Raw genomic sequence first — 22,201 nt, forward strand, 5'->3', positions numbered from 1 at the left:
GTCAGAATTGGGCCCACATGCACGGAGCCAGACTATGCTGCTGCTGCCGCCTGGTCCCATGTGCTGGGATCAGGGTCCAGGAACCCTGTGCCACCTTTGCCCAGTCCCATGTGCAGGGATCAAGGTCCTGGACTGCAAGCTGCCTCTGCCTGGCCCTACACTGGATCTATCATGCAGGGCCACAGTCTACTCTAAGGCTTTCCTGGGCCTTAACAGAATAGTGACACTCTTGGAATGAGACAAGTAGATATTAGTGGTAGTGGCAACACTATGATATCCTTCCCCTACTTGGAGAAAATACGATAAACAAGAAAAAAATGTGGCAACACAACTGAATTCTCTTGTACTTTCAGCACCATTCTCAGGCAAAGCATTTGAAGCTAGTAGTTGCGGTTTTTAACTGAGGCAGATTCCTTTTCTTCTCTTCCCTTTTCTGAAACCCATGTAATTAAAGATTTTTTTTTTCCCTCAGAAATACAGCACCTAATGGAAGGGACTGAATGGATTTTCATCCCAAACAGATAAAGGTCTCCAGGTCAAGTGCTGTAAGCTGTGATAATAATGCCACAGTCCGTTTATTCTGACCACTGAATACGGTTGTCATACACTTATCTAAATTATCTGCAGGACACACACAATGAATTGAGCATTATTTTTTTTCCTTTTTATGACTCTAATTGTTCACAAACTGTCATTCAAAATCATAGAAGCTTCCATTCTCAACACCACTGAATGCAAAGGTGACAGTCTCTGAGAAACTTGAAAAGACTCAATGCTTGACATGTACCTGGCAAGCAGACTGATAGCTTTGTCTCTTTTCATGTTGTTTTGGCATATATTTCAGCTCTTATAGAATTCTATATAAGACTGCAATATTTAATAAGAAAGACTCCAAGGAAATCAGGTCTGCCAAATCCCAGAATAGTGAATGCTCCAGAGACCTCAGACAGGAGTCTGAAGCAACAGCTGTGAAATATTCATAGAACCCTGGAAAATTCATTTATATCACTGCCCTACCTGTTAACTTGAAAATAACTCCTGGACATCTTGCACTCTGGCTGCCTCTTGTATCTGCACTTCTGGAAATCCATCCATCTCACCACATACTGCTATGAAAGACAGAAATTGGTTTGGAATTAGAAACAGCTGATACAAAGCAGTCATAGGAAAGTAAACTATGATACTGAGGCAGTGACATTTCCCAGTCTTATCGAATCACATACCATCACCCAAACCGGGACAGGCAACCATCTACCTTAAAGCCATACATTATTTAGGTGTTCTAAGGCAGTAGTCTTGACTAAAGATTACAGAAGGAAATAAAGAAAAATAACTTCCGAGTTGGTGCATTTGTTTCCAGCAACATGGCTTGTTAATAAGTATGGGTTTGTATCTTATTTTCACAGATTGAGCATATGGATCTATAAGACTACTTGGGTAGAACAGAGGAATATAGAGCAGAAATAGGAGGTAGAATTCCTTCTATATACAATACAGCACATCAAGGTTGGCAGACTATGGCCTGCAAGCCAGATCTGGCCCGTAGAATAATTGGATCAAACCTGCGGACATGGGGTTTCCGTGGCATTTGGCAGTGGGGACTTTGGCTGTAAGCATGTTATGTATCTTGCCACGAGAGAAGTGCCACCTGCGGGTGCTTTCTCCATGCCACTGTGGGGAGAAACACTGGTTGCGAGCTCGGTCATTCTGGCTCACAAACAGAAAACATTGCCAACTGCTGCAGTACGTTAGTGGAATAACTGCCTCATCTTACAGACATTGGCAAGATTGAAAAGGCTAGTAAGAAGAGCTCAAAAAAGAAGTCATGGACCGTAAAAAAACATATTTTATAGCAAAAGGCTTAAGTAGCTCAGCCTGTTTATTTTATCAAAGAGACTATATGATGATTTGGTCATGGTATGTACATATTGTACAAACAGGAGGAGAGGATCATGCAATACCACAAGCCTTTCTAAGGCTCTGAATTTCCCATCATGTGAAATTATTTTATGTTTTCAAAAATGATATGGAGTAGTACCACAACCAGTTATCTGACTCACTGTAGGACTAACAGTGATATTCTATGGCATTTGGCCATTTTAATGAAATAGGTCATGAAGCCTTTGAGTTTTTGCTGAACTTATGTTCCAAAATGTTTGCCTGATTTTTTTTTTTTAATCATTCTTTTTGAATAGGTATTTGAGACAGACAGAAATCTGAAGTAGTGTTGAACAGCTAGCTACTAAAGTCAGTGCTGATGCCTGTGAACTTCGTGAATCGTTATTAGATATGTTTAGCTATCCTTAAATATTAGCTTAAGTAACTTGAGAACTAATAACGTCTTAACAGACCTGCTGCAGAAAAGAAACTGAAGATAAACTGTTTTCTGTGGTAAATCGATTTTTGCAATTTAAACTAGATGTTGTTTGAATACCTATTTTTTAACCAACATAAACTGTGTCTAACATATTGTCTCTAATATAATGTCTCAGATTAGAGACATATGCCTCTAATATGAAAGACATGGAGTTTCTTCTGTTACCTTCTCATACCATTCCTTGCTGTCCTTCCACCTCTGCTGGTTTTTAAAGCTTGTATTTCTTGTTTTCATACATCAAACTGGTGTAATCACATAAAAAGCTGCGGGTTTAAGACTCGCATGGCCAGTCTTCAGGCCCAATTTCTTCTCTAGATAGACAGCCCCCCTTCTGCAGCAGCATTTTTGTTTACATATTCAGAAGTGCTTCACCTGGAAAAGAAAGCTTCATTTTTACTGAAGCTGTAGTACCATGTAGGAAGCTCCATCATCAAACGTTTTTAAATTCAGGCAGGATAAGCATTTATCTGGCCTTGTTTAGACAGGGACGATCCTGGCTTTTGCAGAGGTTTGGACAAGGTGACTTCTAGCCCTAGTTTTCTGTGATTCCAAATTGAAAAACCTGACTAGCCAACAAAGAGCCCCAACAAGCATTGTGTGCATGTCCCAAGATGGGATTAAATACTACACCAAGTGCCTCCCTGTGTCCTGTACCAGGTGCCTCCCTGCATGAACTGCAGTGCATATGTGAGAGAGAAAACGTTGAGTCTTTAAATTACATTTTGTTGGTTTTTATTCTTTCAGCCATACTGCATGCCTCAGTGCACCCAGCCTGTGGAGTTGAGCTCACCCTCTAGTGTATGCCATTGCTTAGAAACCCTATGGGAAAAATGTGCAAAATAAACTGTAAAGTTGTCTCATTATCTGTACAGTTCATACATGCAGTAATGTGATCGTCAGAAAGGTGGCACTGTTGTGTTTTGTATCTCACTTATTTTACTGGGTGCTGTCTATAGACTGTAAAACTAGTCATCCACATTAGAAACATTTTGTTTTTCATTGTCTTTTCCTTTTGTCTGTTTAACAAGCATGCATTTTTCATGGAGTTTGTTGAGTTTTAGAGAAGGACCTGTGATAAAAAAAAAAGACAAAACATTGTAGATTGCAGCCTCCTGAAGTACATTCATTCAACTGTGGAGAGACTTTGGCTTCTTTGTTACTAAAATCTTGTCACAGCCTAAACAGAAACCATAATGACTGCAGTGAGAAACAATGAGCTCAAACGTCCATCCCTCTTAGAACAGGAATTTCAGTTCTTTACTTCACAGGCAATCATTTTGTGTAATCCCTGTCATAAACTTATCCAACTCCATCTTTATACTCATTTTCTTGCCCCTAATACTCCTAGCGAGTGGCTGTTCTGAAATCTTATTCCTCAGATTTTAAGTATCCAAGAATGTTTGAGTTTTGGAGCAAATGACTTGCATATTCTTCCAGAGCTTTAAAATTGTATACTAGATGCAGACTTGCCTATACATAGCAGTAGAGCACTACTACAAGGGAAGAGAAATTAAGTATTATTCAGGTTGATGGTAAGCAGGGTCTGAATTACGCTCGCACTCTGTGGGGGTCTGTGGTGGTGGAAGCTGGAAAGAGCCACTGCCGCTTGAGCTGCTTAGAAAGACACAGGGAGGGCTGGGGGCTCTCATCTCTTATGGGGGGGACTTTTGGGGGACTCTTGTCTTGTATGGGGGGCTCAGCCTCCCTAAGCCCCTCTGTATTTTGATGGTAAGAAAATGCACAGATGAGAAAACTACTAGATCCTACATTCTTATGAATCTACAAAGATTTGTACTTTATGTCTTGTCTATATTTGTGGCACAGATAATGCTGTCCTTGGGATCTATACTATTAGCAAAACAATGAGATTCTGTAACTAGTTTTTCTGATTGTTTGCTTCAGATAGGAACAGCCAAAATGGCATGGGATGTTTTCTCAAGACATGTTTATAAGCCTGTTCTATATTTAATTCTTTTCTAATTATAGTGGGAGAAACTACAGATGACAACAAGTGAGAGGAGGAAGATAGTCTGTTCTGTCACATTCCACATTATTGCTATTACCTGCGTTGTTTGGTCATTGTATGTTTTAATAGATCGGACAGCTGAGGAAATTAAGCAAGGCAATGACAATGGTAAGTTACTTTTTCTGCCACTTTGCTAGTACAGTAATAGACTAATTACAAAAGAAGATAGTTAACGGGACAGTCATTGTTTGTAAATATATATCCCATTGCTAAAATGCTTGCACATCTACTTTATGGAAAAATTAAAGGGCACATCATTCAGTATTAAAAGCCAGAATTTGGCTGAATTTATTTTGCTCTTTGACTGCAATAAGAAAAGAGCTCACAGCCCAGTGCATCTGTCAGAACAGCTAAAATACGTTGTTTATTCTTTTTACTCCATAGCAGAGGGGTTTTCATGCTGAAATAAAAAAGTGGCTAATGAAAACCAAAGGTTCAGCTGAACTTCACAAAATCATCCAAAAGTCTTAGGTGTGTTTTATGTGACTTAATAGAGCTTGTCTGTTCTGCAAAACTAGGGTAGGACACATGCAACAGGCTTCATAATGAGGATTTCCAACAAATGATCTTTTCTGGTCCCAACTGGAAACACTATGGGTGAAATTATTAGCCCCTAATTTGTAAAATAAATGGTACCAAGGCCCTTTCCTGCATTCTTCATACATAGCTACATTTTTTCTATGAAAACAGTCTTTACTGTGGCATTTCAGTTCAGTGTCCAGTAGAAACCCAGAAATGCAAAAATTTTGGACATGTGAGTGGAAAGAGGTAAATAGCTGTGCTAGTCTTAAGTCAGGCACAGGGCAGGGCATGGTGGCATCTTAGAGACTAAATGCCTTTCTGAACCAGTTAGTCTCTAAGGACAAAGGAGAAGTTACTAAAACATTTACAGTCTTAAAGAACTTTGGTGGTGATGGTTATAATAGTATGATTCTCCCTTGCCAGATGAGAGAATCAGAATTCCAGTCTCATCTTGCTCAGGAGTGTTTGGGGTAATGAATGCGGGATTGGCCCATCATTTACAGCAGACTATAGGTTAATGAACTGAGCAGGTATTTTCAACATGTTTGAACTATTGTACTTCAGTAAAGCTGTAAATGCTATGCTTTGTAAGACTCCATTGAAGTAACTCTATCATGCAAGAACAAATCCCAGCCATAGATATGCCCATCAGCTGTTCTTCAAGTCACCAGGGAAATAAGCCAGCACATTCAAAGGCAGAATTGGATCCACACATTATCACAGAGAAGTAAGGCAGGAAGGGACCTCAAGAGATCATCAAGTCCAACAAAGGATTGAATCTGCAACTTTGGTGTTATTAAGCACCACACTCTAACCAACAATAATTTTCTTATCTTTAGCCACCACCTACAAAGGACAACTGCCACACATCCCTTCAGAATCAGGCCTGTTCTTTATTTCACGATAAAATTAAAAACACTGATTTACTGGCCAAAAACGTACGTGCCAGCCACCTAATATTAAAAGATGGTTTCTGTTGCCATTTGAAGTATATACTCCAGGGCCTGGTAAAATTAGGTGTCATATTTAATCTTACAGGTGAGGCCAACAGCAATTCTAGTTTGTTTACAGAAAGAAAAGAAAACCTTTGCATAGTATATGAATTACCTTGTTAAAAAGAGGTATATAACAATCATTCTTCCTCTTTTGATCAGGACTATTACTTAGTAGAGTACTACATTAATATAATGTGTGTGCGTAACATAGATAGCATGCAGTGCTGGAAATCATTTGAAAACCACATGCCTGTGCATGAAAAGGCTTCTAAGCAAAACAAATCCACATCTAGTCGCTCTTGGCTACTTAAAGAATTTAAAAATCAGATGAGTATGTGGGGAGCAGCTTTTCTGTCTCTGATATGAACTGACATAAAGAATAGCACAGCAGAGTCTCTTGTGTTCTGTTGTAAACTTTACATGAAAAAACAAAAATCAGCTTTGTGTACTGCTAGTTGAACATCAATATTTGATGCTGCTGCTGCCTGCCCAACTCTTGTTTTATGAGCAAATTCTATTTATATAAGATCAAGATCCCCAAGATGATTCTGTAAGGCCAAGTCCTAATATCATGTTTCTCTTTTAAATAATACACCTTTGGTTTTCATTGTGAGATTTACCCTAGGAAAAAGGCTTGATACTTTATTTACAGGTAAATACTATCCATTAAGATAACTATGTGCACTCCCTTGGTTAAGCTGACTTTAGGCAAGCTTAACTACTCAGCAAAAGTGTCTGGGATGAATATTTGCTTTGACATAGGGTATATCTGTAGTCATGTTACCTAATCTCAGTAGTTCAGGCATATTTCCACAGTGTTCTTGAAACATGGCTGAATGGTTGATATTGCCACCTTAACAGAACACGAAGACACTCTGGTGCTACCAAGGTAACAAGGAAAGTGAAATGGTCATTAGCAGCTTTTTCCAAATGTTAGTTTCACTGAAAAAACACTAGGTGAAATGAGAATGTTTTTGCAATCCCTCTCCTCATATACTGGGGGGGAGGGGGGGGAAAGAAACCTAAAAAATGAAAAATGTTAAGTTGCCTTTCCTTTTCATCTTCTGAGACCCTACTTAATGGCAAACGGGGGGGGGGGGGGGGAGAAGGCAGAGGAAAAACCTAAAGATCAAAGTATCTGTTCTTTGTGGTAAAGCAGTGGGTAATCTCAAATTACTTCTCTAGTAGTGAACGATGTAAGACAGGCAATTGAGAAGCCCTGGGTTCTCAACCTGCTGCCACTATTCCTTCTTGGAGCAGTGCCCTCTGTTGGCTCCTAAACGGTCTCAAGCAGGTATTTCTACTCCTGACTCAGGTTTCCCCTGTCGAAAACTTGGATAATACCCATCTACCTTACAGTTTTATTGCTGAGCTTAATTATGTTTTTAAGATGCCTGGACCATTAATGGCATTCTGTGTGCTATGGATTATTTATTTAAAGTTCTCCTAAATATTACTAATAAATGTATGTGGTGGTAAAAGGTTAAAATATCTAGGAAGAAATGTTGATACAAAGGCTTAAACAGTCCAAAACACTGAAGGCCATCACATTCTGTATCAGTGCCAACGCTGTCATCATTAGTCGGATGAGGCAATGCACAACTGAGTTTTTTTTCTTCCCTTTTTTAGTTAGAGTGCTCAATGTTTGAAGTAGCAGCTGCAATGATGTTAATTATCTTGTGATTAGAAGACTGTTCCCAGTATGGTATTCTCTGATTTTGTAAAATCATAAGACTAGTTTTAGGTAAAAGTGAATCATCTTAGTAATGCTCAGAATATCACCTAACTTAGGCCCACTGTTATGTGGCTTCTCAGTGGCAATGCCAATGGAGATTTTTCTGCAATTATAGAAAGACCTTTAAAGAGTTGCAACAGTTTCCTTTTATCCCCTCCTTTAATAACCAATAACAAAGAGTGAAACAAGATGTCCTAGAAACTTTAGGATGTCTATGCAACTAATGAGGAAAACAGAGAAATGCACACAGAGAAACAGAAAAGAAAGGCCAATCAGAAAATGGATGATGCTGGTTAGCAGGAGGTGGGATTCTTCTTCTTCTTGCTCCAAACCAAGCCTCCATCACAATGGAAAAATACTATAGTATAATAGGTTATGGCTATATTAAGTATAAAATAGGGCATGTATCTTCTAATAGAAAAGGCACAAAAAGCGATCCTGTGTCACTTTTTATAGCAGTAGTGTGGCATAGGCCAGGGATCATGCCATTCCAGTTCGGATAATTACATTCTACCCACTTAAACCTACAGACTATAGTGATGGGTTCTAACCAAGGGACAGGAACAAGAAGCACAATAAAAGCACACATTTCTGTCCCAGGAAGTAATTTTACATTCCTGATATATAAAACTGCACCAGTGAAGGTCTGGTCTTGTTTCTTTGCCTACCAGGATGGTTCCTGTGCTCTTTTAAACAGCAGTTAATCTTTAGTACAATAGCAACAACACTTGTGTCTCTGTATATGCACAGCATTTAAAGTATTTGGAATTCTTTAGAAAGGAAGCCGCTTAATTTTGTTCTATGAATATAATTCAGAAATAGGCATGCATGGCATCTAGGAAAGGAACTATGCAGAATGACCAAATAAGGTGATGATGATGATACTAACCTTAACTTGTTTGTTTGAAAGGTGTCCTTGAATGGCCATTTTGGACAAAACTGGTTGTGGTGGCCATTGGGTTCACTGGAGGCCTAGTCTTCATGTACGTACAGTGTAAAGTCTACGTTCAATTGTGGCGCAGGTTGAAGGCTTACAATAGAGTGATTTTTGTTCAAAACTGCCCAGACACTGCTAAAAAACTGGAAGAGAAGAATTCTTCATGCATTCAGAACTCTGAAATCAAGGATGCTGTGGTAGTGCCAGTATCACAGACAGGTACAAACTCACAGCCATCAGCTGAAGAAATGACTTCTGAGGTCATGCCAGTTTGACAGAGGTGGCAGTCTTTCTTCACTTGAAGAATAAAGTGTGAGTGTTTTCTACACCACAGCCGCTAAAGAAAGCAGAGATGATCATGCATACCAAGTAAAACAACACAAACCCTACCCAGGAAAAAAAGATCCAGCGAAGCAACATGTGTTACTTTATGGAATGTGACCATTTTGTGAAGTAGTTTCTCAACTAGTCAGCCAGGTAGTGACAGTGGAAGTGTAGAAAGTGCAGTAGACAACAGTTAACAGACAATGCCAAACAGACATGACAAGTTGACCTTTTTAAACTGGATGGCCAGGAAGATATTGGAAAGACCTGCTATTATTGTTCTGTTTACAGGGAAAAACAAACAAACCCTTTCCACCTGTTTATTACTACTAAGGGTCTTATTTGCTAATTATCTTCTTAAAATACACTTCAAAGTAATACCATTAAGGTCACTCACGTAAACCCTCAATCAACAAAGTTAACAGACCTACACCATGGCACTCCTTTAAGCCTCAAGAAGTTACATGCTTGTGTGCTATATTGGGTGCCTGAATGTTTTGGTAGTTGTATGAGTTGAGGATAGCTGAAGGGTAGTATTGATCCATTTGAATATACATTCACATTTTTGCAAAAATATTCAAGTCAGACTTTGAGTTCTCTAATTGTCTCAACCCTTTCCTTGGTTCCATAAAATACAGAAGTTATTTAGCCAGAAGGCTTCAGAAAATTATTAGATTTTCCTGTCTGGAACAGGACCTCTGTTGCAGTACTTTAAAAAGTAAGTAAAAGAAACATGAATTCTCTGTTATATAAGCATACTGGATATAGAAAGCTTTGTTCCAAAATGGTAAAAGATTAAGCATAAACATAAGTATTACAGGTGGAAGCATGCAATCCACTCCAAAAGAACTTGACATTGAATTATATGTCTGAAGACTTGGGGAGATAGAGGGAAGTAGTGGGAATTTTAAACATAAGGCTTTATTTTTTAGAGTTTGTGATACAGCAATTAAGGTAGTCACAAGCAAGCATACCTAGTCTTAAAATGTTGCTGGTATCTCCTTGCTCTGATTTGGTTGAAAAAGTTATCAGTGGATTCTTTTATATGGGTAAGATTGAGCTATTAGCAATTCAACAGTTCAGTTGTTACTTTTGTGTTTTGAGCATTCTCATGTTAAGTGAAGTGTGAATAACATTAACAGGTGCAATAGATAAATGAATGTAGATATAATAATGTGTCCAACAGAGTGAGTTATATAAAGAGAAGACTTTTGTGATTTACTTCCAATCTCTGTGGTGTTTATTACTGGGACAGGAGAGGCAAGCTGGTGAGAAATACGTGTGCATTGATTTGGGTAAGTCTGGGACAACACTTGATAGCAGCTAGGGCTCCTTTTGAGCTTGTATTACGAAATTGACCTGGGGAGGGGGATGGAAAGAACAAACACATTCTTTCGAAGAGGTAGAAGACAAATGTCTGTTGTATTCAAATGTCTGAGGTACTGATATTGGTGTGCTAATTTTCTCCTTCTTTACTTCAATGAAGTTTGGACAGGATACAGTTTCATATCAAACTGCAAAGGTATAAAGGCACTTTTAGAACATTTCATTCTGTTATGTTTTTACACTTTAAGTTTGGAATAATAACCTTAAAGTAAATAACAGCCAGGAGGAAACTGGTTTATTCTTTAAATATTTATTAATGGGGACTACATAATTGATTGTTCTAAAATTTGTGTTCCCAAGGTAATTATTATCAGATTTTTTGGAATTAAACTACATTTTATAATTTTAAACCCCCAAACCCTGTTTCATGCAAGATGCTTAAATCTAGAATCCCAGCACAAGATGCCATTACCTCTTGTATTCAAGCACATGATTTTTCCCTCTTTAGCCTATTTGTTCCTTGGTTTGTAACATTGCAAAGGGAAAAAATCTTTAACAAAAACTACCCTCAATGAAATATATATCTGAACAATGGGATGAAGAGGGAAAACATAACATTTAGTCAGACCAAAAGACCATTAGAGTAAGATTAACATGGACTATAGTTGGGCTTAAATAAGGGCTTTGATTCCTTAGAATAGGGGTGCTCAACTTGGGCTCACGGGACAAATATGAGCCATAGGGATTCCATGGATCAGAAAACTTCGCAGCAGGGGATGGGGGAAGCTCTGCGAGGCTGGCTCCAGCCTTACTTAGGCCATTGAAACAAAGGAGTATCAGGGCCAGGCCCTATCCCTGAACGTCCAGATTGGTCCATATTCCTCCCCTTCCAACCCTCCCATGCCCTGATCAGGGCAATTCCATGCCACCCTTCCACCCAGCATACACATCAGTGCTGCCCACCTCTTCTCCGCGTGTCCAGATTGGGGCCGCTCTGTTTCCCTACCCCCTGATACATCAGGATTGGGGCTGCCCTGCCCTGCCCGCCCCCCCATGTCCAGATCAGGACCACTTCACCCCCACCCTGGCCAGATGGATCAAGGTCATGCTGCAGAACCTCTGCAGCTGGATTGGGGCCAATTGGCTGGATGCAACCCACAGAGGGACCAGGCACTGCCCATTTGGCCTGCAGGGCAAGATGGTTGGGCACCACTGCCTTAGAATGTTATTGTAAATGCTTTTTCTCCTTGTCCTCTCTCATAGGAGGTTGATTTGTGATAGCTTGTGAAGACTTAGTGGTAGGCAGAAAGACACATTTGCACTGTATGATAAGTCTTGCCTCCAAGAAAAAAATATGCATAGTAGGCAATACCTCATTCAATTCTTTGTCATTTATGGAATTTAATGGTCTGTATTAATCCAATTACTTTAGTTTACCAGAGGCTTCTTTGTGCTGGCAACACAAAAGGAACACATTTTTTTTTGTTGGAAAAATAGAAGTCTAGTACTTTTTTTTTCCTTTTTTAATGACATGAAGTAATGGTATTGCAAGTAGAAGTTAAAGATCAGGGAACACTGACAGACATAAATAGTCTTTCCACAGTGGACAGCAGTAAGTACCCAAATCAGGTAAAACTTCATCTTGGCATGGTTAAGAATTACAGGACCAAACCCTGGGACAGATATCCACCATGACCTGCCCTTTCCTAGATATACTTAGTTCCATTAAACTGCATTAATTTGGAATGAAGTTCTGCCTCCTGGCTTGAGCAACACTCCTAATTAATTTGGGTGAAAGTTATGCTTTAACAAAGGCTGCAGAACTACTATACTAATGAGCAATTTTGGAATATCAACAAGATGCTTCTGTTCTGTGTTAAACATGTACCTCCTCTTTACTGGTTTCTTAAAATGTTGCCATTACAGGAATGAATTATTTCAATGATTGATTTAAAAATTGGTAGCAACACTGAACCATTTATTTTTATGCTAGCATTATGAAGATTCTTAAGAAATCCAATGATGCCATGTCATATATTGCTATGCTTAAAAGACAGTATTTATTTTTCTGGCCTGCAGAAAGCAAGTTTCCTATCACCAGGACTAGCTCTTTCTAATTCTAAACATTACAGTGAAATGTAATATGGGATGGAAATATTTTACTGTGTGTAATATTGGATCAAGTTTGTGTTGTTTGTTTTATCCTCTTCTCTTTTGCAAAATAAAAAAGATGAATTTTTGGGTGAATGTGTGTCCTGAAAGACAGAAGGTAAGGGGAACAAAAATTACTAGAACTGCTAACTGTTGTGGAACAAATTTGTATTTGTATTAAACAAGTGACCCCAAAGCACTGTAGCATTCTGTGTTTACTTGGTAAGTATCACACTATGTGGTGATTCAATCATTCTTATGTTTCCAAAGGAAAACAAACTATTTTATTGTAAACACAGATTTTGCACATTTGACCAACCAAAGCAACTTCAAATCAGCTGTCAAGCAAAACATATTTTCATGCTGTTTTTCTCAATAGTTGGAATTCCAAGCAAAGCATAATTATAACTGAATGTACTGGGAAGACTCCATCTACCTGACCTTTCCATTTTCCTAGGTTGTGAGGTTGATAAAACTTTAGGATAAGTTTAAAAAGACACTTTAAAAAGGCTTAGCCTAGTCTTCATGCTACAGAAACTGCTAAAAAATATGTCCAGTTATAATCTAGATACTGTCTTTGAAACATGGCGGCCTGGTATTATCTCCCAACATCTGGAGTGTTGGAATAGGGAGGCTCACAGTGAAAAGTGCATCCACAGCCTTCAAGACCAAAAGTTTACTAACTTACTTGAAAGAATGAGACACAGTAGGACGTATATAAACTTGCCTCACTAACTGGCAAGTAAACATCAACTTAAGTACAAGACCTACTTGCCCGACCTTACCAGTAACAAAAATGTATATCATATTTTTAAAAATAAGTGCTTTTATAGGGCATATTAATTTACATTGCTATACTTACTTGAAGATTTATTTTAAGTAGGAGATTCTTACACCTAGTCCTTTTTATTTTATGCAAGAGATTTAAACTGAATGTAAGAAACCAACTTACAACACATGCAGGCATGCAGAGTTTTATAAGATTCAGGGCAGACTTCTATTTCACCTTGTGAGGACCAAGGGGCAGTTTGCAACCAACTCTCAATTACCCAACTAAAGATACAGGAATAGGATCACTTTCCAGAGACGTGTAAATGTTTCCCCATTCCTACAGTGGAGACAATAAGGCTTCCAAGGGGGTAATAAAATTATTCTTACCCTTTAGTTGGCTACCTGAATGTTTGTCATAAGCAGCGCTTTAACTGAATTCATGACCAGTTGCATAGCAATCAAAGGTGTGAAAGGAAGTCACAAAAGTATTACACAAAATATGTGTAACAACTTTACAGCTTATTCCTCATTTTATTACACCATTAATTGAATGAATACATGGCCAGCTCACTACTTAATCGTGCCTTAAGTGTAATGTCTGTCAGAGGCCCCAGATGCAAGAAAATTACTTAAAAGGAAACCTGAGGAAAGCAGCCCTCCTGCTGGGAATAAATCATGCTGTGGACCCTGGATGATGTTATATTTATCACACAATGAACATGTTAATTGTGCAATAAATTGTAAAATGGCAAACCAGCCACAAAAATGGTAAGTGAAGAATGTGGAATATTGTGCCTGGTTTATATTGCACTTTAATTTGAATGTGTCCTCCCACCTGGGGACATTTAAAACCATACTGCAGCTTGATGCTGGGTTGAAAGGTTCATAGCATAGGGAGCTCCCTGACCCCCAGCAGCCCACACCCCAGCATATGTGCGCCTGGATCCCAACAATTGCATGTTATATTACACCATACCTTGAAAGTCTGGCATGTCAGGATGCCCGATTTTTGCGATCTGGGATTAATCTCGCTATGGGACCTGAAAAATTTTAAGTAACATCTGCCACAAGCTAAGAGAAAGCTGACAAGAATTTGTGGAGGAATGTTTGCAAGTGCAGTCTTGCCTTGAAGCTTTGCTGCTTTTGTTTCTGAAATTACAAAATAGAGACAAACTTTATTATACAGCATATGTATAAGAATTAGGTTATTACATCAGTTATTTACATGGGTTGTTCCAGAGGGAAAAATTACAACCTTACCATTTTGAATGAACATTCTACTTCCTCTTCATTTACCATAAATCAAAAGCTGATAGACTATATATCAAAGATGATAAATTAACAGAACACTTACTTGCTTCATCCTCCAGCAGAATAAGCCTGTGTTTCTAGAGCAAGGAATGATCACTATTTTGGCCCAGATGTATAAGTAAAAATAATCTAAAAAAAATAATATCGTGTTCATGTTTAACAGGAAACCAGTTACAAAATTACTACCTACTTTTTATTTACTATAGAAAATTGGCCAGTATCTGAGCTACACCAGAAAATAGCTTAAAGTACACCAAAAAAAAGCTTAAAATAGCAGTGCAAGACCTGTATTAGGAAAATGTCTCAGTTTACCAGAAAAATTCCTTTCTTCTACCAGGAATTCCACAGATCCATAATGATGGGTCAGATGCTTGCAGTTACTTAGAAAAAAGCTCAAGCTGGGCTGTGAAGTAAAACCCCTGTTTTTCAACAAACCAAGTCAGCCAGTTGCAAATACTTCCATAGCTACTTGGTACAGCTTATAACTTTAAGCTTGAATTTAAAATTTATCAGATACCTGAAGAAGGGCATCTGTGCCCAAAAGCTTGCAAAGAACAATTTTTACAACTATTTAGTTGGTCTAATAAAAGATATTACATCTACCCAAAGAACCTTTTTCACCTATGTCCTTAGACCAACAAACAACCTCATTAGATATCTCAAGGTAGTTATGTAAATGGTCATTGTTACAAAGCAATTCAAATGTTATACTCCATTACTGGACAATCACTGGTGTCCAAAGAGAAAAGAGAAGTTATGTCATCTGCAGAACTATAATCCCTAGGCTCAATGGACTCGCTCTACAGACTTTACTACTAGAAGAAAGGAATTTTTCAGATAAAGTACATTTGCCAACTGTTTGTCCAGGAAAGTTTTCAAGTTTCTTAGTATACGACATCTGATATTAGTGTCTCTCCAGAAAGGGAACTAAAAGATGAATAAGGAAGGAAAGAAAGTTTGTGTCAATTCCATCTGTGAGTTTGTTTGCTTTCCTAATATATCAGTTATTGGATGAACATGCTACACAGGTCCCCTCTTCCAACGGCAGTGTCTTAAGAGAACTGCATGTTTAATTTGTAAAATGTAACTGATGTGAGAAAAACATCTGTGACCAGCTGGATCTCGCCATTTCTTATTGTATATGTTGGATGTGAACCTGAAGTCTGGAGGATCCTTGGAGCTAAATGAATGAGTGTAAATTTTTAAATATTTGTCAAGAAAAAAAGGCTATATTTTAGTTTCTGAAATGTACCAGTTTAATCTTCTAAAAACAAAACAAAACAAAAACAACTTAAACCATAGCAGTATTTTTATGTATGATGGAGGTTGCAGATCAGTCAGCGCTCTTCTCAACTGACACTGCATTGAAAATTGATTTGTAACTCTCTCCCAACATCATGAGTATGTGACGGTTGTGTGTGATATATTTTTGTACAGTTATTATGAATGGAGGTGGAAAAGTTGGAGAGCAAAACAATTTCTTGAAACAGGTTTATTTTGGGAACAAAGGCTGTGCGAACTCATAACATGATTTTGCCCTAATGAGAGGTGAAGTACTGCTATGCCCTGATTAGACTGAAGTGATTGTAACTGAGATGGCAGTTTTCAGAAGAAAAAAAAAAATCGACAAGTCCTTGACAGGAGATAATGAAGATGCTGAGCTCGGTTTAATCAAAATGTATTTTCCAGGAGGGAGTTCTCATGAGTGTGGCTTTGCAAAGTACAGAAGATCCAGCTAAGAAATCCTCTTCCATGTGAATAAGAGGATGATACTGTGCCCGCTGCTGTGAGCTGGACAGGACAAACTATGGCATGGATTCTAAGGTCTGAGATTTAGGCTCATCTTAAGGTTTAACTGGAAGCACTCTACAGATTTGCTTTGACTTTTCATTGCATCTATGTAGGGCAACAACACTCTATTAAATCAGACATAGAAAAAGGCACTTGAAGATAATCACACTGCAGAACACTTTCTCAAAGTTAAAAGATGCTCATGAACACATATGGTATTTTTCATATTCTTATGATTAGACTTAATTTTTCTGGGTTTGAGTATAAAATTTGGTCTTCATAACGTATTTTCCTTATAGGAGAGGCATAACTGAATAACCAGCAACTCCCTGGGTAATATCTACCTTTCGATTTTTGATTTTGAAGAAGATTGTGAATGGCAAAAGATAAAGTTAGTTTTGTGGTAGTGCTGGAGACATGTAGTCATGATAGTTCAAGAAATGTGCAAGAGACAAGGATATTGAGGGGTGGGGGAGTTAGTGATAACTGCATGGTTGGAAGAGATTTAGACAAGCTTTCAAGCAAAAACGGACTTGAGAAAGAACACTATGTGTTCAAAAGCTTGTCTAAAATATCTCCCAACCATGCAGTTGGTCCAATAAAAGATCTCAGCTTGCCCAAATAGTTTTGCCTTAGTCATACTTTTGGTAATTAGAAAGAGGAAACAGTAAGTCCTGTGTCTGTATAACCTGCAGTAAGAGTTCAGTTTCCCTGCTAGATTCTGGATCCCAGTAAATCCATTGATGGGTAAATGACACATCACCCAACCCGCTACCTCAAAAGCCTCAGATGCCACTCTCCTGAATACTTTTTTATTCTTTTTTCTCTCAAGTAGTTGATGTGATGTTTAATTTCCTCTTTGTGTAGAACACCAAGAGAGGAAATGATTAGATACTCATAGCCAGGATGAGGAACAGGTGTCTTTGTTGTCCCCAAGTTATCAGTGGTCCAACTTCACTGATCAGGACTGAAGCTACAGCTCTTAAGAGTTAAGATACTAGTGAACCACAAAGAAGTCTCTTAATACCTGTTTGTTCTTCCATGTGAGGGTTCCTCTCTCCTTTCTTTATGACTTCGTCTTTAGAAGACCATGAGAAAGCAAGGGCCAAGCCAGTGTATCATTCATAGACAATGTCGTACTAGCTCTGACATTTTTGCTTTGTTCCTGCCTTTATAGAGCTATAACAAAGGATAAGTTCCATTGTAACTGATATACAAACTTCCCTTGTGATGATTGATTCTCTCAACTGCCATTTTACATCTGTTTTGTCTTACATGAAGAGAGATTATACAATTATGAATCCAAATTATTTGAATAAAAAAAAGCCTGATTTTTCTAACTCTCACTAAGTTTTCATAGAACCATGTCAGTTCTTCAAGACCAGCCAAAGTAAAATGCACCTCAGTTAGTAGTAAAATATGCAGATATCATTCCTAGTATACAAAGGAAAGAAAGATGATTTTTTATATGTTATTTAGCATGATACACTATTTTCAAGTGTTACACGTTGTGTGATATTTTGCACACTAACTTTTTTTGAGTCACCCTAGTTAAAACAGTTTGTAAAATTCACAACTGAATGGTTACTTAGCATTAAAAACAAGTACTTAAGAAACATAATCAAAATCAAAGACGTGTAGGTGTAAAACAGCCAGTTTAGAGTGAAAGAACACGTCTATTATTCTCAGATACCACCAATTACAAATGCAAAGCTGCAGTATTCAATGGTTAACTTTACAATGATTGCAATCGCTGATGCTAAACAAGCAACAAGTTCATGATATTCCTGATACTGAGCATAGAACTCCTGTGGTAATATCAGAAAAAGGCAAGATTGAATTGTTAATGGCAACTATTGTGCAGATTTCTTTTTAAAATGCAGTGTAATTTTGCCAGGACATTAGAGCCTCCTCAGGGCATTCCTCTTCCTCCAGGTTTCAAGATGCAGAACTTGTTAGAAAGATAACTGTAACAATGACATTATTGGATTCCATATTCATTTCTTCTCTCTCAAAAGATCCCAATCTCAAATCCAAGGAATACCCCTCCCAGAAATCTCAACCTTGGAATTTTAAAATCAAGCTGAAATGTTTCCTGTCTGCCCCCTCTTCCATCATCATCCTTAAGCTTTGAAGTGAAAATTTACCTGATAAACTGATGTGCAAACTCAAATAAAATCTCTTTCTTTTACTTGAACAAATACAAATTTGTATTGGTCAGTATGAATTGGATACACACAGGGACAGATAGCTTAGCAGATATACTGCTGTTTCATAGTATTTTTTGTGTGTGAGCATTAAAATGCTTCCCTCATTATCTGGAGAACTTTCCTTTCATCTACCCACGCAGTAACCTAAGGAAGAACATGAAGTCTAAATGATAGCAAAAGAAATGGTGGTTTCAGGAAACCTTCACTAACAAATGAGAAACTTGATATGAAAATAAATTGTTATTTGTAAATGTCTACAAGTGTGAACAAGATTGTCCATCTTTGGCATGTTAACAAATAAATATATCTGCTTTTCACATGGCCTTCTGGGAAGAATAAGTCTTACTGCTTTTATTCACCCCACTGGGAAAAATATAGAATGACTTTCTTGTGGAAATTCTACTCCTGTCCTTGAAAGTACAACAAAAGTTTTAAAAACAAAGAAACTTCACTGGTTTTAAGTTAAATTAGTTTAAAAGGGATTTATCAAAAGCACATAAACTGATATCTGAATACACTTCTTTTGGTTTCAGCACTGCTGTATTAATTTAACTTCACCAGGAAGTTTATTAATGCAAGTTAAATTGCTCTGCCAGGATTAAGTTGGTGCAGCAGTTTATCTTGGTCAAAAACAGGGTTCTGCCCCAAGCCTAGGGGGCCAGATGATCATGACTAAGGCACATTAGTATCTGCAGCAAACAGCACAAACAGGAATGTAAGGCCATGTAAATAAAGTATTGTTTGCAGACTGCAAGCCTCATCAAACTACTACAAACTGCGTGCAGCACCTCACCCTAAAGCAGCTTAACTGCTGCTTCAGGCACAAGCTATAATGCTCAGTCATTAGCTACAGCAAATTCCATAGAAGCTCAGAGAGGTTTTAACAATGAACTCTGCCCTTTCTGCTCATTGGGTCAGAAAGGAATCAGCCATTAAAGCACAGCATCTGTATGCTTCTATTCCAGTAAAGAAAAATCAGCAGTCCTGCTTAAGCCAAACACCCTGCTTTTGGAGGGCTCGTTTTGGGAGAAAGGGTGTGGGGTATGCATGTAAACATGGTATATCAATCAGATGAACGCTCATTATGCCACATTTTCACCAAATCAAGAAAGTCTCTTACACACACAAAAAGAATGTGGTTGTATTTTCTTTTGTCAATGATCATGAGACCATCATTAAACTTTAACAAAACTGTACACATCTGAAAACAACGATCATCCAAACCAGCATGGTGCAACTGAAGATGGATAAAGTTGCCAGCAACTGTTGTCCACTGTGTAACATCATTTTACTGCTTCATAAAGTTAAATAGCCCAGGCTCTCATGGTGTTATATCATCCAAGGACTACCTAGGGCCTTTTTTTCCACAGCTGCCAAAACAGATGACAGAGGATTCTTTCGCCCACTCACAACCAGGAATGGGCTCCCAAGCTGAAGAGCTGGTAGGATGATTAAAACCTAGGGTTTTATTTTTTGCTTGTTGCTTTTTGTTTCAGGTAAGCACCAGAAGCACCAGAATCTGGCAACATGCTGCCTAACAATTAACTAATAATTCAGCTAGACAGATCTTCTCAAGTAAAATCCTAGCTTTATTCTTGCTTCTAGTGACATTTACAGAAAGGTCCTGACAGTCTCTCCTTCAGATGTTTCATCTCCAGAATCAGTGGGTGATCATTAGCCAAGGTCTGTTGCTTCATCTAGTTCCTCTTTGGGTTCCACATCTGCCTCGTCAGTCCTATTGCACATGGCATCTTTGGCAGACAACTTTTTCATTTTAATGTTTGGCAGTTTCTTCAGATCACCATTCCATTCTCTTAAAGGGGGACAAAAGTGATGTCACAGAAATTACTAACAATTAAAATACAGAACCCTGAGGAATTAATTACTGCTTGGTTGCATATCCTGCCTGAAAACCCTTTGAGTAGAGTTGCAATTCTGTAATCAAAGATGGCTTGCTGGAGTAAGCAGTTTTAGTCTCCAACCTCTGCAGGTGGGTCTGGTGTGACCAGTTCCCCTGCCACTCTCTCTCCATTCAGCTGCTCATGTTTGTGAAAGGGTGCTTGTCAGAAAGCATAGCATATCAACAAGGGACCTGAAAATAACATGAAGCTAGTGACTCTTCAGCTGTGAGAGAAGATTGCTGGGAAAGTACCAGGAAAAAGGTAGCCAATCATTACGCTTAGTGGGGTGCTGAGTTAGGATCAGCAGAGAGACAATCTCAGGGTAAATCTGTGAACAAATACAGCAGACCATAAAAAGAAAAAACAAAGTTGGTTAAAATGCATGCTACTCTATGCAACACTATAGGAATTGTGTGGATACTATATTAGTCTGTGACTTTAAAAATCTCAGACAAATCTGTATATGCCTAAGAAAAACCCAAGGTTCTGCAAGAGGTTGTGCTCCCGATTTATGAGGTTGTAATTCTTCCCTCCCAAGTTTCTACTTCTCCCTGCATAGTGATAGGGGTTGGTGGGGATGCTGTCTTTGGATGAGACGCAAGCCAAGAAGCTTAAGACTAGTAGAGCTCAGCATCCCTGCACAAATGCTAAATCAACTGTGTATGTCTTTCTAAATCACACTATTGATTTAAATTCCACCTGCAGTTTTCACATGGATAAAATGTTCTTTTCTCCCTCTCCTGAATGCATATATGGCACTACTGCAGAGACTGGGTAAAATACCTAAGGCATCTTGGTGGTCTATTAAATGACTCATCTAGTTTGTCAAGTGCCCTTGGATTCTAGGAGATAAGTGACCCTGAAAAGCCCCCAGAGTATTTGGGTACAGATATACATGCCAATTGTATTAGGGTCCAAAAACCTGTTATAAGCTAAAAATATAGCAAAACTGTTATAATTTTAATTCTGTTAGATCCAGGGTTAAAATTACAGTGGTTCAGTACATGTGTACCTCTTTAAAACCATGATGAAGTAATGACTGCATCACAACAGCTGATATGACCTCCCAAGTGACAACTCTCTCTCCCTTTAAATCAGTTAAAAAGTTACATATCTACATAGCTCACAATTCACTTCACTCCCATAATCAATTTCTATTCTGTAGAATTGCTCACTTTTAGTCAATTGGATTCAAAGATGACAGATGCGACTCTCATGTACGTAAAATAATAAATGTGCAAGTTGGATGAGCTTCTCCACTTGCTCAATATGAGGAACTCAACATGTGCAGTTAATTTTACATCTACCAGAAGACAATTTTTTGTTATGATCTATGAGAAATATTGTATGACTGACTTCAAGGAGATACAAAGCACTTGTAATTTAAATTTAAAAGCTACAGGCTGTATACATGAGGAAGGACTCATTTAATTGTCACATGTTAGGCCCGGTGTAAAAGTTACACAATCCATGCTTCAGTACAATAATTATACATAAAAGTTTATTTTTCTTGAGGGCAAAAGCAAATATATTGATCATTTTTAATAAGACAGTGCTAACAAGGTAATAAATCCACGGACCACTTCTATCACAATCATCATGGTACAGTAAATCAATCTGAACAGACAACAGCTGGAGGGGTTTACTTCTGCAGAGTCCCCTGTAAAAACACAACACTTCATATTTCCTAACACCTGGAGGAAATCCTCCAAAGCTTCTTCCTTCCTTATAGCCACAACAGCCTGAGGTATGGCAAGTAATTCACTTCGTCACCCAATTAAGGCTTCTTATAATTTTTGCTAGATAAATATAGCCTGTCCCTTG

At 38.2% G+C, this 22,201-nt stretch overlaps 2 protein-coding genes and 1 long non-coding RNA gene across 7 annotated transcripts in view; 1 reads left to right on the plus strand and 2 right to left on the minus strand.

Moving 5' to 3' along the window:
• Positions 1-8,631, minus strand: part of LOC109281636 (uncharacterized) — a 51,157-nt gene extending 42,526 nt beyond the window's left edge. For 2 of the 3 annotated variants that reach the window (XR_009459804.1, XR_002088353.2), the window contains exons 1-2: positions 2,543-4,375; positions 1,018-1,109 (exon numbers count right to left, since the gene is read on the minus strand). This is a non-coding gene — a long non-coding RNA (uncharacterized LOC109281636). Of the gene's footprint in view, positions 1-1,017; positions 1,110-2,542; positions 4,376-8,544 lie in introns of those variants that run through there. The other variant, XR_002088354.2, reaches the window with a different exon arrangement.
• The window catches only part of MARCHF1 (membrane associated ring-CH-type finger 1), a 501,421-nt gene extending 488,932 nt beyond the window's left edge, over positions 1-12,489 (plus strand). For all 3 annotated transcript variants that reach the window (XM_019481434.2, XM_059721910.1, XM_059721909.1), the window contains 2 exons: positions 4,364-4,511; positions 8,566-12,489. In XM_019481434.2, coding sequence (XP_019336979.1) covers positions 4,364-4,511; positions 8,566-8,867 — 450 coding nt within the window. In that variant the 3' untranslated portion in view covers positions 8,868-12,489. The remainder of the gene's footprint in view (positions 1-4,363; positions 4,512-8,565) is intronic.
• A 7,103-nt stretch (positions 12,490-19,592) lies between these two features.
• Positions 19,593-22,201, minus strand: part of TMA16 (translation machinery associated 16 homolog) — a 75,681-nt gene continuing 73,072 nt past the window's right edge. Inside the window, exon 7 of the mRNA XM_059721294.1 lies at positions 19,593-20,289. Within this exon, the coding sequence (XP_059577277.1) occupies positions 20,151-20,289 (139 nt within the window). The 3' untranslated portion in view covers positions 19,593-20,150. The remainder of the gene's footprint in view (positions 20,290-22,201) is intronic.

This window comes from Alligator mississippiensis, chromosome 2 (genome assembly GCF_030867095.1).
Source record: "Alligator mississippiensis isolate rAllMis1 chromosome 2, rAllMis1, whole genome shotgun sequence".
NCBI lineage: Eukaryota > Metazoa > Chordata > Crocodylia > Alligatoridae > Alligator > Alligator mississippiensis.